This window comes from Camelina sativa, chromosome 17 (genome assembly GCF_000633955.1).
Source record: "Camelina sativa cultivar DH55 chromosome 17, Cs, whole genome shotgun sequence".
NCBI lineage: Eukaryota > Viridiplantae > Streptophyta > Magnoliopsida > Brassicales > Brassicaceae > Camelina > Camelina sativa.
The window spans coordinates 6,944,113-6,955,926 of record NC_025701.1 but is presented as its reverse complement, the minus strand read 5'-3'; the positions used below and the strand labels follow the sequence as shown (position 1 = coordinate 6,955,926).

Genomic DNA, 11,814 nt, shown 5'->3' with positions numbered 1-11,814 from the left:
GTCCTCTCCAATACGTATTCCACCATAAACTTCACGCTCTTCATCACGTCCCCACGCAACACATCTTCTACTTCTTCGCTGCATTCCTCAAAACGCGCCGTTTCGCTTACTCCCAAAACACGCTTAGCTTCTCTCTGGTTCAGAAGGTCCACCACGAGGTCTGTTCTGTAAGGAATCGAACGTTTCGTGTTGTAGAGCGTCGCTAGGCCCGTCATGTTACTCAGTATGTCCAACACGTCGCTTCTCGCGTCTGCTGCTTCACGCCATTTCTCGGACTTCACGAGAGCCACGGATATCTCCTGCGCTTTCTCCAGTTCAACTCTCTGTTTTGCGTTGACTAAACCAGAGTAGTAGACGTTGACCGCATGGGTCTGGACCTGGGTCACCGGGTCGGTCAGCCCGTTTCCAATGGCTAGACCTTTTAGATTAACTTTCCCGTTTGGTTTCTCTTTAAGGATATAGTATCCAATAGCTGGAACGTACTTCCCAGCGTAGCTCTCGCCGGTGAAGTAAACCGGTCGGTTTTCAAAGCCTGGGTTTTGTTCAAGGAACTCCACGAGAGCTGCGTAAAGATGCTCAGCGACTTGTCTCTGATTTGTGGGTATGTCTTGTTTTGAGGCGGCGATACTGAATCCGACTCCTATAGGGTTATCCACAAAAAGTAGCCCGAAGAGGCGGTTCCAAGCGCCGGGGTTGCGCTCTAGCTCTGTGGCACGTGAAACTAGGCGCCAAGGGCCAAGCTCGTAGAAGTTACCAATCATGGAAGAGCATCCTGGTCCACCTTGGAGCCAAACTAGGAGCGGAGTGTCGGGAGGAGGTGTGGTCGGCTTTTGGGCTTCGTAGAAGGCATAGAACATGGAAGAGCCGGGGGCGGGTTTGACCGGGAGGTAGCCGGATTTAGTGGGGAGAGCTTCATCGGGAAACAATGGAGGAGGCGGAAGAGACTCAACGGAGACGGAGACGGAGAGAAAGAGAATGGAAAGCAAGAAGAAGAGTGTAGGGACGACGTTCTCCATTATCGCCACTTTGGCTCGTGGCGTCTTTACATTAAGATTCCTTTGTATTATTTGACTCCAACAACATTACTTTTATGTTGTTTGTTTTATCTTGCAACCAATGACAATGTAAACGTGGCTACATTTTTTATGGTTTTTTGTTGTTGTCAACACGTAGTTTCACATATAGAAATAATTCTAAATATAAACATGAATTGTTTCATTTTTTATACTATGGTTTTCATAATTTATACTATAATCCAAAAATACTTTGTGTTTAGTCTTGTAACTTGTAAGTTGTACTTGTAACCAATGTAACCTGGCAAAGAACATTTTTATTGGTTATATTTGTCAACACGAATGATTTTTTGGTTTACAGGTTTGGACCCAAAATGAAAAGCTTGGATAGGCCCGATAAGAAGGCAGACTATAGAAAGCCTTACTGATGTTTTAACATTTGCTTGCCACTGCAAATTTGGCGAGAGGATCTGAATCGTATTGAGTGTTTTAATTTTGTCTGGTAAATTGATCACAAGGTGTTCGATAGAATACCTGAGAGAGTTTCCGAAAGGTTTCTTCGTACTCCTTTCGAGTAAGTTGAATATTAAAGGTTGAAGATGACGATCTTGAATGTTTGCTCAGAGATTTTGAAGATACAGAAGCTACGACGGGGTTTCTCTTACGCCGGATTCTATTGCTTTACTGCTGCTCTCACGTTTTTCTATACAAACAACACGTAATTTCTAGCTACGGGATCTCAATTTTTCTTCTTCTTACTCTTCAACTTCAATGTTTATGGCTTTGGATGGCTCTGTTTGGGGTTCTTCTCTTAGTTTTTTACCTTCAAGTCTTGTTTGATTTAATGTACGGATTCGAATGTTTTGTAGAACAAGAGCAGGATATTCCAGGGGCGATCAGTTTTATGCATCTTACCCTGCCGGCACGGAACTTCTGACCGACACAGCTAAGGTTATTACAGAGACATTTGTGTTTTCGTTTCGAGTTATATATATATATATATATATATATATATAGTTGATTTGTTCTCTGTGATTGACGAAATGTGTTTGGTTTTTTAAAGCTGTACAAAGCTGCGCTTGGAGCTTGCTATGAATCTGAGGATTGGGGTCCTGTTGAATTCTGCATAATGGCTAAGCATTTTGAGCGCCAGGGAAAATCTCCATACGTTTACCACTCTGTAAGTTTCTTCAATATCTCTAAAATTGGTGTTCACAGTCTCAGTGGTGCGGATGATACTGTGTTTCACTGTTTGTTTGAAGGTCAGTTTCCATAGATAGTTCGAGGTCTAGGATTTTGATAGTACAAAACTTTGTGGTACTGCCATATGTTGATAGATGTTTGTAGAATCATGTGAGGTTAGAACTCTAGAAAATACAAAACCTATTGTGTTGAGCTCTTTTGATTGTGTGAATGCAGCAATACATGGCTCACCTTCTTTCTCAAGGCCAGCTCGATGGAAGTGGCTAGTGGCGTCGAACGATTTATACACAACTCTATTTTTCTTAGTTCTGTATCTAATTTTGTTGTAACAAAACTTGTTATCTCGAACACTTGTAATGCTATGGTATAAAACCCGGAGAAATGGACTGTTCTGATCCGTGCTAAGAAAAATAAGAGCACAAAATGCCTGTAAAGGCAGGTTTACACACAATTGTTTTATTATACCCTCTGAACACCTTCTTTGTTTCCCATCCTGTTGTATCTCATGTGATAGTATTTCCACCACTTTCAATGTGCAACAATGTAAAGAACTCTCGTTCTGTATGTTACCTAGAAGAATATCAATAACGATTTCTTCATCAAATTCAAACTGACCTCAGTAGTAGCAAATGAGCAATTAACATTCCAAACTTCGTATATTGGGCAACTGAAAGTTTGAAACCAAAAAAAAACAAGACACACACTGCTTCCGCATATAAATGGGCCAGGTCCATTAGATAAATAGTATGGATATTAAAAGCCCAAATATTAGGGAATAAATCACTAAAACCCTATGGCCTTGTCCGCCAAGATAAACCCTACGATCTAGAAACTTCCGTCTTCTATTGTATCCTCTCTCCCCCAAATTAAAAACTCAAAGAAACCCTAGAAATTTCCGATTCATTCGAGAGAAGAAGAAGAAGAAGAAATTGAGGAAAAATGATGAAGCGTCTGATGCCAACGTTCAACCGGATCCTGGTTAAGAAAGTGATCCAGCCTGCTAAAACCGAAAGCGGCATTCTCCTCCCCGAGAAATCCTCCCAGGTAAAAAAGACCGATCTAATTTCCACTAGTTGATCTTCTTATGATTTTTTCATCAGAGATCTGAAATGATGTAGCTTTTTTTTCTCAATGATTACAGCTGAACTCAGGCAGGGTGGTAGCTGTTGGACCTGGATCAAGGGATAAAGACGGGAAATTGATTCCAGTCTCTGTGAAGGAAGGCGACACTGTTCTTCTCCCAGAGTACGGCGGCACTCAGGTCAAGCTCGGCGAGAACGAGTAAGTTTAAAAACCTACTTCTTTCTTTGTTGTTTCATTTGTATTTACCCCCTTTAGATCATTAGGATATGGTATATAATTGTCTTTAAACTTTGGATACTATCAAAAAGGACCCATGATGTTTTAGATCATCTCAATCAGTTAGTCCCCTTAATTATCAGATCATTTCTACTCTTGATCAATGGAATTGAGTGTTAATTTCAACCCCACTTTTGTATATTGTTGTTAATTTTACAAATGAGGAATTAAGACTCTCTCAAGTAAAGGAACTTTTGCTTTGTGTGATTGGATGCAGGTACCATCTGTTCCGGGATGAGGACGTCTTGGGAACATTGCACGAGGATTGAAAAAGGCTAAAAGCTCGCCAACAACTCAACCACGATAGTTGATGTTGGTGTCTGTGTTATGAGGAAGAGAAGTCATTTTTAAGTTTAGTTTTATCTTTGAAGATGTGGTTGGACTTTGTCGTTTTTCATTGAATTTACTCTCTTTATGAAACTGTCTTTGAATTGTTACAAATGGGCATCAATCATATGGATAAAAACCCCCAAGTGTTATTGCATCTTCTGATTCTAATATTTCGTGCTTTTCATTAATCTGTTGATGCTTTCCGTCTACGTTTAGGCACCAAGTTCTCTAATAGCCAATGTAGACGGTGGGTTAGTTGACTTTTGCTTACTTCATGTGCAAGCTCTACTCGTTTATATGTTGATACAACATTAGTTTTGTCTTTTGTCGCAGCTTCAATTTTAGTATAGTTTGTTTGAATTAAAATACTTATGGCCTTGCTAACCCAAAAGAAAAGTTGTATTTTAACTCATTGCTGCTATATTTGGTTAATTCACTCTTCCAATACAAAATAGACCATAAGAAGAAGAAACTGGTGCATTGAATCCATCACATTAAATAAAAGAGAGTTTCCGTTTTAAACGAAATCTGTAAATTGAAAGAAGTAAAAGAGACAGAGACACAGAAGGTGAGAAGGAGCCAATAAAAAAAGTGCATGTGAACAAAATAATCGATCACGCATCCACCGCACGAGCGCACAAAACTAATAAATAAAAAAGTGTGTGTGTGTGTCACACACAGTTTCGCCGCCGGTACAAATCTGTGCAATCGGCGTTTGCCACCTGCCGTTGTCGTCGCAAACAATGCAATGATATATGTATTCATTATTATTTTAGTAATGGCGTAGCGCACTGACGAAGGAAAGAGAGAGAGAAGGGAAACAAATGATTTCCCAGGTGGAGAGAGATCTGTCGATTCAAAATCGGCTTCCGGTGGCTACACCTTCTCCGCCGCCTTCACCTCGTCTCTGCCGGAGCCGCTCTAAATCCTCCGGGCAACAACACCAAACTCGGACTACATTCCTTCACCGTATCTCATGGATCCTTTTATCTGTTCTTCTCCGGCGTCAGGGAATTCTCCTGTTCGCTCCTCTCATCTACGTCTCCTGTATGTTTTTTCACATGCGCGTGGCCTCGTTTGATGCCGCTCCGATCATCCACCGCCGTCCTGCTCCGGGATCCGTTTACAGGAGCCCGCAGGTTTACGCTAGGCTCCGCGCTGATATGGACGCCGATAACACCACTGCTGATGCGGTGAGGTTTGCCCTCCGCTTTTGTGAAATCCTTTTTGAGAATGTCGCCATTGTGTCTCGATTTGGTTGCTTGTGAGCTGAACTATTCCAATTCATGACACAATTTGGATCTATTTATGATATGTTAAAGTCTCTTTATTAATAATCTCGATCCCTGCCTTCACTATAAACCATGTCATCTAGTTTCAGCTCTAATTGCATTTCTCATGAGTTTTAGTATTGATCCATTTAGAGAAGTACAAATGTTTAGGAGAATGTATTGCTCTGTTTAATCATTGTCCCTACTTTGTTTGTGTGGTTGGTTCATGCCAGTGATACTCTATATAGCTAAGAATGATCACCTAATTTGGTACATGCTATATCCTTTCTCACGTTTTGTCAATGAAAAATTGTCTTTTTATAGATATCAACGATTTGGAAACGTTCTTATAAAGGTGTGGAATGGAAGCCATGTGTGAACAAGTCTACTGGAGGTATTATTACATAGCTTTCCTACTTTCTTAATAAGTGTGCTTTTCCTATGCAATAAGTTACAACTTTCATGTCAAGCTTCTCACTTTAATGGGAAAAAAAACATCACTAGTAAAGCCCTGAAGAATAGAATTAGTGAATTACTCTGGCTAAGGGTCATAATTTATGGTTTTTATCTTTGTTGTGTGTTGACAATTATAGTTTCGCCTGAGTCAAATGGTTTCATATTCATCGAGGCTAATGGAGGCTTGAATCAGCAGCGGACTTCGGTAGGTTTGTCTATCTTTTCATCTTACATCAAGTTGATTTGTTTCACTCAAGCCTTCTTGCAATTGTCTGGCTACCTTGTCTAAGGTAAAGCTGTTGACTTGTAATCTACCATGTTTTGTCTTAGATTTGCAATGCGGTTGCTGTGGCAGGCTACCTTAATGCGACCCTTGTAATTCCCAACTTTCACTATCACAGCATATGGAAAGATCCGAGGTTTCGGATATTTGTTTTCATATCTTCTCCCCGTGTTGTAAAATTAGCAAAGCCATCCCTATTTCTCTGACAGATGGTTTTTTTTTTTCAGTAAATTTGGAGACATCTATGATGAAGAATACTTTATTGATACCTTAGAAAATTATGTGCGGGTGGTCGATACAGTTCCTGAATACTTAATGGAGCGTTTTGACTATAACTTGACAAATGTCTACAACTTCAGAGTTAAAGCATGGGCACCCACCTCCTATTACCGGGACTCAGTCCTGCCAAAGCTGCTTGAAGAAAAGTGAGTCACAAGGTTACTTTCAATAATAAACTGTCTTGTTTTTGTGTATGGGACTATTTATTTTGTTATACAGACGGGTTTTGACTTATTTGTTTTTTTTTACGGCACAGGGTTATAAGAATTTCCCCATTTGCGAATAGACTTTCATTTGATGCTCCTCGAGCTGTCCAGAGATTTAGATGTTTGGCGAATAATATAGCCTTGCGATTTTCGAAACCTATACTGACCCAAGGAGAAACACTGGTGAAGAAAATGAAGGAGCTTAGTGCAAACAATGCTGGCAAGTATGTTTCTGTGCATCTTCGATTTGAAGAGGTTCGTTACTTGTAAAGTCAAACACTTAACGAATCTGCCACTGGTCTTTGTCATGGCTGTATAATTCTGAAAACAGATCTGGCTCTGAGGTGAGAGATATAATACACTATAAGACCATGTTGCAGGATATGGTAGCTTTCTCTTGTTGTGTATTTGATGGTGGTAAGCAAGAAAAACAAGACATGATTGCGGCGAGAGAAAGGGGATGGAAAGGGAAGTTCACAAAACCAGGCCGTGTGATACGACCAGGAGCAAACAGGCTCAACGGGAAATGCCCTTTAACTCCTTTAGAGGTAAGCATAAGTTCTTTTGGTTCTGCAACTTCTGTAGCCTCTACCATGCACAATGGTGGTCTATATTAATTGTCATATTTTCGTCTTATAGTCATCCATGGATACTGCTGTGGAATAATCAGAGTACTTGTGCAAAGTGCTGACCACTGTGGCAGAGAATCTTATTACCATTGGTTCACTTTTCTTGCTTGTATACCTCTCAGGTTGGTTTGATGCTGAGAGGAATGGGGTTCAACAAAAGCACATATATATACCTTGCAGCTGGCCCAATATATAGCGCGAATAGAACTATGGCTCCACTACTCGAGATGTTCCCTAATCTACAGACGAAGGAGATGCTTGCGTCTGAGGAAGAACTGGCCCCTTTTAAGGTTTCCATGATCTTTCACTGTTTGCACTTTCACGTGATGAATATTTTCTGACTTGCATAAAACTATGTGTCTTTATTCAGAACTTCTCCTCGAGAATGGCTGCGATAGATTACACGGTGTGTCTCCACAGTGAAGTATTTGTGACAACTCAAGGTGGAAACTTCCCTCATTTCCTCATGGGACATCGGAGGTATTTGTTCGGAGGGCATTCGAAGACGATTCGGCCAGACAAGCGAAAGTTAGCCGTACTCTTTGACAATCCTAAGTTGGGGTAAGGACTCCTCAACTCTTCCACCTACAAACATGATGTTTTGGTTGATAGTATCTGGTTGGTCCCTCAATGGTTGTTTCTGATATTTACCGGCAGATGGAGAAGTTTTAAACGGCAAATGCTAAGCATGAGGTCTCATAGTGACTACAAGGGGTTTGAGCTGAAACGACCTAGTGACTCTATTTACATATTCCCTTGCCCTGACTGTATGTGCCGGAAGAACAAAACAACAGCATCAGCCACCTGACACATTCTTTCACTGGAAAATTCTGGTGCATTCCTTCTTTTATTTACAACAATTCTTTCAATTCTTTTGGCCACATCCGCATCCAAACACAGGGAGAGAGAGAGAGAGAGAGAAAGAGAGAGAGGACTAGTCTGCGCATGCAGGGACTTCGCAACTTCTCCCCTGGGGGAGATTTTTTGACACATTGAAGCTGATGTATCTATCTAACACGAGGAACTGTGATTAGCTCCCACCAAGATCCAACCTTTTGTTTCTCGGAGAAGAGGATAGCATTTGGATGTTTTGCAGAGCGTTTGCGTTTTTGTATATTTGGTGTCTATTGGTTGGGTTTGCCCAGAAATAAATAGATGTAGGGTCGGCCATAGAGTCACAGGGGATAAGAAAGCTTCCAAAAAAGTTTTGTACACTGATCGGTTCCTTTTTGGTTTAATTTTTTGTCTTGTTTAAATTATGTTTAATTGTTTATATTCTTGTGAGTGATCTTCCAAGTAAATCTCTCTCTTTGTACAAGTTGGTGTATCCGATTCTAAAATCGAACAATACTTGGAGTGATGCTCCTAAATGGCTGCAACTGATAATCAATTTTACAAATTACACCTTTCATTTTTCATTCCTAAAAAAGAATGTATGAACTTCAGCTATTGTTTCACCTTAAGGAGACATCCTAATTTTTCTTCAGCATTGTTTTCTAGCTTCCATGAGATTGTAAATATCCAGTAATCCAGATAACATCTCTATTATTGAACTTGTTAAGTCGAAAAAAGAATGACTTGATTTAATTATTTCAACTATAACTTACTTATAATGCAGACTTATCATTTTTCAGAGTTGGCATTGACAAATATATTGTAAACTAGGTACTAACCCGCGAAGAATCGCGGGCTGAACATTTTTTAAATAAAAAATTATTTTATTATTATGTTATTTATAATAATTTGTGATTAAAAATTTGGTTTGCTTATATTATAATTTTTGTATTTTAAAAATGTTTATTGAAAACCTGTCAATAAAACATTTGTATGTAATAAATAAAATTGTTTAAACCTTTGTCAACTAAACACAATCCTTACTAACATGTAAAAAAGAACAACTAAATATAGCTAGTAAAAGTTCTAAAAAGTCTATTTGACAACAACATTCATTTTTTTTTTCTGTGGCTTATTTTTCTTGTCTGTAATAATTTTAATCTGTGGTAGAAATTTTTTTTGATAAAATTTGTAGATGTATATATTTTATTCGATTGGTTTTTAAAATCTTACTTGTTAACTTTTTCTTAAGTACGAATTAGTTTTGATTCTATTTACTTTTCAACAATTTGTTTTATTTGATGTGTCTCTGATTTTCATTTTTTTAATTAATTTTATTTATTTAATTAATTAATTAATCTTAATTAAGCTTTTTTAATGGCAATTGAATGTATTTTTACACATTTTAAGGTTAGTTTCATATTTTTACTTCTCAATTAATATAGTAGGATAAAATATGTAGTTGTAGATTTTATATGATTAGATTTTTAAAATCTTAGCAGTTAATTTTTTAAAAAATATGGATTAGTTTTGAATCTAATAGTTTTTTTTTTTACTTTTCTACAATTTATTTTATTTAATGTATCCCTGATTTTCGTTTTTAATAATTATATTAATTTAATTAATTTATTAATCTTAATTAAGTTTTTTCTAATGGCAATTGAATGTAATTTTTTACACATTTAAGGTTAGTTTCATATTTGTACTTCCCAATTAATATAGTAGGATTTTGTCAGTCAGAATATATATAGCTGGCATCTTATTTTCTTTCTTTATAATTTTTGCTTTCGAGTTTCTTTAAAAATAAATTTAAAGAAAGAAATAAGCGCATGAAAATATAGATATTTGTAATAAGCACATGAAATAATAAAGGAAAATCAGAGATCTACGAATTATATCAAAGAACATATTAATTGATTAATTTAACTATCAGAACAGGCGATAACGTGTATACAATACGTGACTATAATTGTTTAGATATATTGAAATTTGAAACTGTCGACTATTTGAAAAGCCGTATTACCAATTTCGTTGTTAATGTAGCTTGACGTGTTAATCTTGTGTATATAAAGGAAGGAATTAAAACGCACAAACACACACACAAAGAAACCTATTGATAGCTAATTAATTCATCAACTAGGATATATCCTGTGCTTAAAGCACGGATCAACATTTTAAAAAAAAAAATATAATATAATAATAAAAATTATTGTTTTATTTTTTAAAAAAAATATATTTTGTTTCAGATAATATTTATTTTTAATTGTTATATAAATCTATTAGTCTATTTGAATACTAATTATTTTAGAATATTAAAGTATTTTATTTTTGATGTATTATTACAGTTTTATATTGTTTATTTGTTGTATTTGCATCATATTTTGTGAAATATAAAATAATAATTTTAATATTATAATTGTGAGTAAATAAAAATTATTAATTTATCATCTATATATAAATTTAGTTTTACTAACCCGCCAATGCGGAAATTAAAACACACATTTTCATACATTGAGTAATATATCTTCATTTTAAAAAATTCAAATCATAACATATGCAAAAAATATGCATTTTATTAATTATAAGTATTATATGAAAGTTCTAAACAATTTGTAAATAAAATAAAATAAATATGATAGGAGAATCATAATTTGAAATCTTAACAAAATCTTCGAATTTATTTATTAAAAATAGGGAAAAATAATTGTATTGTATACTTGGATAGAAAATCTTAGTTTTTAAAATTCTGATTGGTTTATATATTTTTTTTAAAAAGTAATTAGTAATTTCGTCCATAATTTATTAGAAAGAGAAATNGTTGTTGGTCTTGGCTATATTGTTTATGATGGAACCTTGGTTAGAGATATGCTAGGTTGATGGATAGTATGCTTAGGATTGTTATTGTATTGGTTCTGTATTATTGATATGTTTCNTAAGCTTAATTAATTTTTTCTAATGGCAATTGAATGTAATTTTTTACACATTTTAAGGTTAGTTTCATATTTGTACTTCTCAATTAATATAGTAGGATGGCCATGTCGGGAACATACGTGTAACATCCGCGAACCAATTTTTGTAATTTTGGTGTGGGTGTCGATCGACACCCTTGGGGGCATCGATCGACACCATGTGTTCCGGTTTGGTCGGGTTCGTTTTAATTGCCGATTGGTTCGGTTTGGTTCAATTAAAATCCCTAAATCGTGTGTAAAAGGGGAAAACGACCCTAGGTCGTGTTATTTTGTCGGTAGTCACCGCCTTTGAGAGAAAGAGAAAGAGAGAAAAGAGAGAAAACGTTTCTGTGACTTTCTGGGTTTGTTCTTGGAGTTTTTGGAGAGATCTGAGGCTGTAGGAGGGTTAGCTGTTGCTGGAAACGAAGGGGGAGCTTCTGGAGGTGTTGTTTTCCACGTTTCTCAATCCAATCTTCCTGTTCTTGAGGTGAGTGCTTGACCATGGTTGATCTAAGCATGAGATCTCTCTTGTTTTGGCTGTTTTCTTGTCTTTTGTGGTGTTTGCTTGCTTGGGTTCTTTGTTTTCGTGATTCCCAGTGGTTTCTGAGGTGTTTTGGGTGAGTTTGGGACGGTTTCGAGGTGGATTGAATCGGAAGTTCATCGTTCGGATTCGCGCAGATCGTGTCTGCAGAAGGGGCATCGATCGACACCTTTGGTGGGCATCGGTCGACACTGTTTGTGGTGCATCGGTCGACACTCTCTTGTAGCATCGGTCGATACCAGTCTCAACCGAGACTTGTTTTCCTGGTTTGATGTATTGCTTGTGTTTGTTTGATTGCTTAGACTTGAGGGTTCTCAAATGCTTGTGTGTATAACCCAGTAGATGGGAGGACGGCCTCACTAAGTATTTATGATAATACTTACGCATCTCAATTGTTGTTTGTGGTGTGCAGGTATGTGACGTGGAATCATGGCGATGAGGAGGAGGATGAACTAGGGTCTC

The 11,814-nt window shown here is 37.2% G+C and overlaps 4 protein-coding genes across 6 annotated transcripts in view; 3 read left to right on the top strand and 1 right to left on the bottom strand.

Moving 5' to 3' along the window:
- Window positions 1-1,106, bottom strand: part of LOC104755809 (serine carboxypeptidase-like 50) — a 2,558-nt gene extending 1,452 nt beyond the window's left edge. The window contains exon 1 of one of the 2 annotated variants that reach the window (XM_010478274.2): window positions 1-1,106. In XM_010478274.2, the coding sequence (XP_010476576.1) occupies window positions 1-1,016 (1,016 nt within the window). In that variant the 5' untranslated portion in view covers window positions 1,017-1,106. The other variant, XM_010478275.2, reaches the window with a different exon arrangement.
- Window positions 1,291-2,667, top strand: LOC104755808. The gene is made up of 4 exons (XM_010478272.2): window positions 1,291-1,731; window positions 1,883-1,964; window positions 2,077-2,193; window positions 2,433-2,667. The coding sequence occupies exons 1-4, from the start codon at window positions 1,613-1,615 to the stop codon at window positions 2,481-2,483; spliced, it is 369 nt and encodes a 122-aa protein (XP_010476574.1). The 5' UTR covers window positions 1,291-1,612; the 3' UTR covers window positions 2,484-2,667.
- Window positions 3,027-4,093, top strand: LOC104755806 (10 kDa chaperonin, mitochondrial-like). Its single transcript, XM_010478269.2, has 3 exons — window positions 3,027-3,260; window positions 3,358-3,497; window positions 3,793-4,093. The coding sequence occupies exons 1-3, from the start codon at window positions 3,156-3,158 to the stop codon at window positions 3,842-3,844; spliced, it is 297 nt and encodes a 98-aa protein (XP_010476571.1). The 5' UTR covers window positions 3,027-3,155; the 3' UTR covers window positions 3,845-4,093.
- LOC104755807 (uncharacterized protein At1g04910-like) lies at window positions 4,438-8,428 on the top strand. 2 transcript variants are annotated; one of them, XM_010478270.2, is made up of 10 exons: window positions 4,438-5,098; window positions 5,501-5,570; window positions 5,770-5,837; window positions 5,963-6,051; window positions 6,143-6,340; window positions 6,451-6,624; window positions 6,732-6,948; window positions 7,152-7,319; window positions 7,400-7,590; window positions 7,687-8,428. In XM_010478270.2, exons 1-10 carry the CDS (start codon window positions 4,730-4,732, stop codon window positions 7,835-7,837), a joined length of 1,695 nt encoding a protein of 564 aa, XP_010476572.1. In that variant the 5' UTR covers window positions 4,438-4,729; the 3' UTR covers window positions 7,838-8,428. The 2 variants fall into 2 exon arrangements, with proteins under 2 accessions (XP_010476572.1, XP_010476573.1); XM_010478271.2 differs by having other exon boundaries at window positions 4,440-5,098; window positions 6,451-6,655; window positions 6,781-6,948; window positions 7,687-7,837.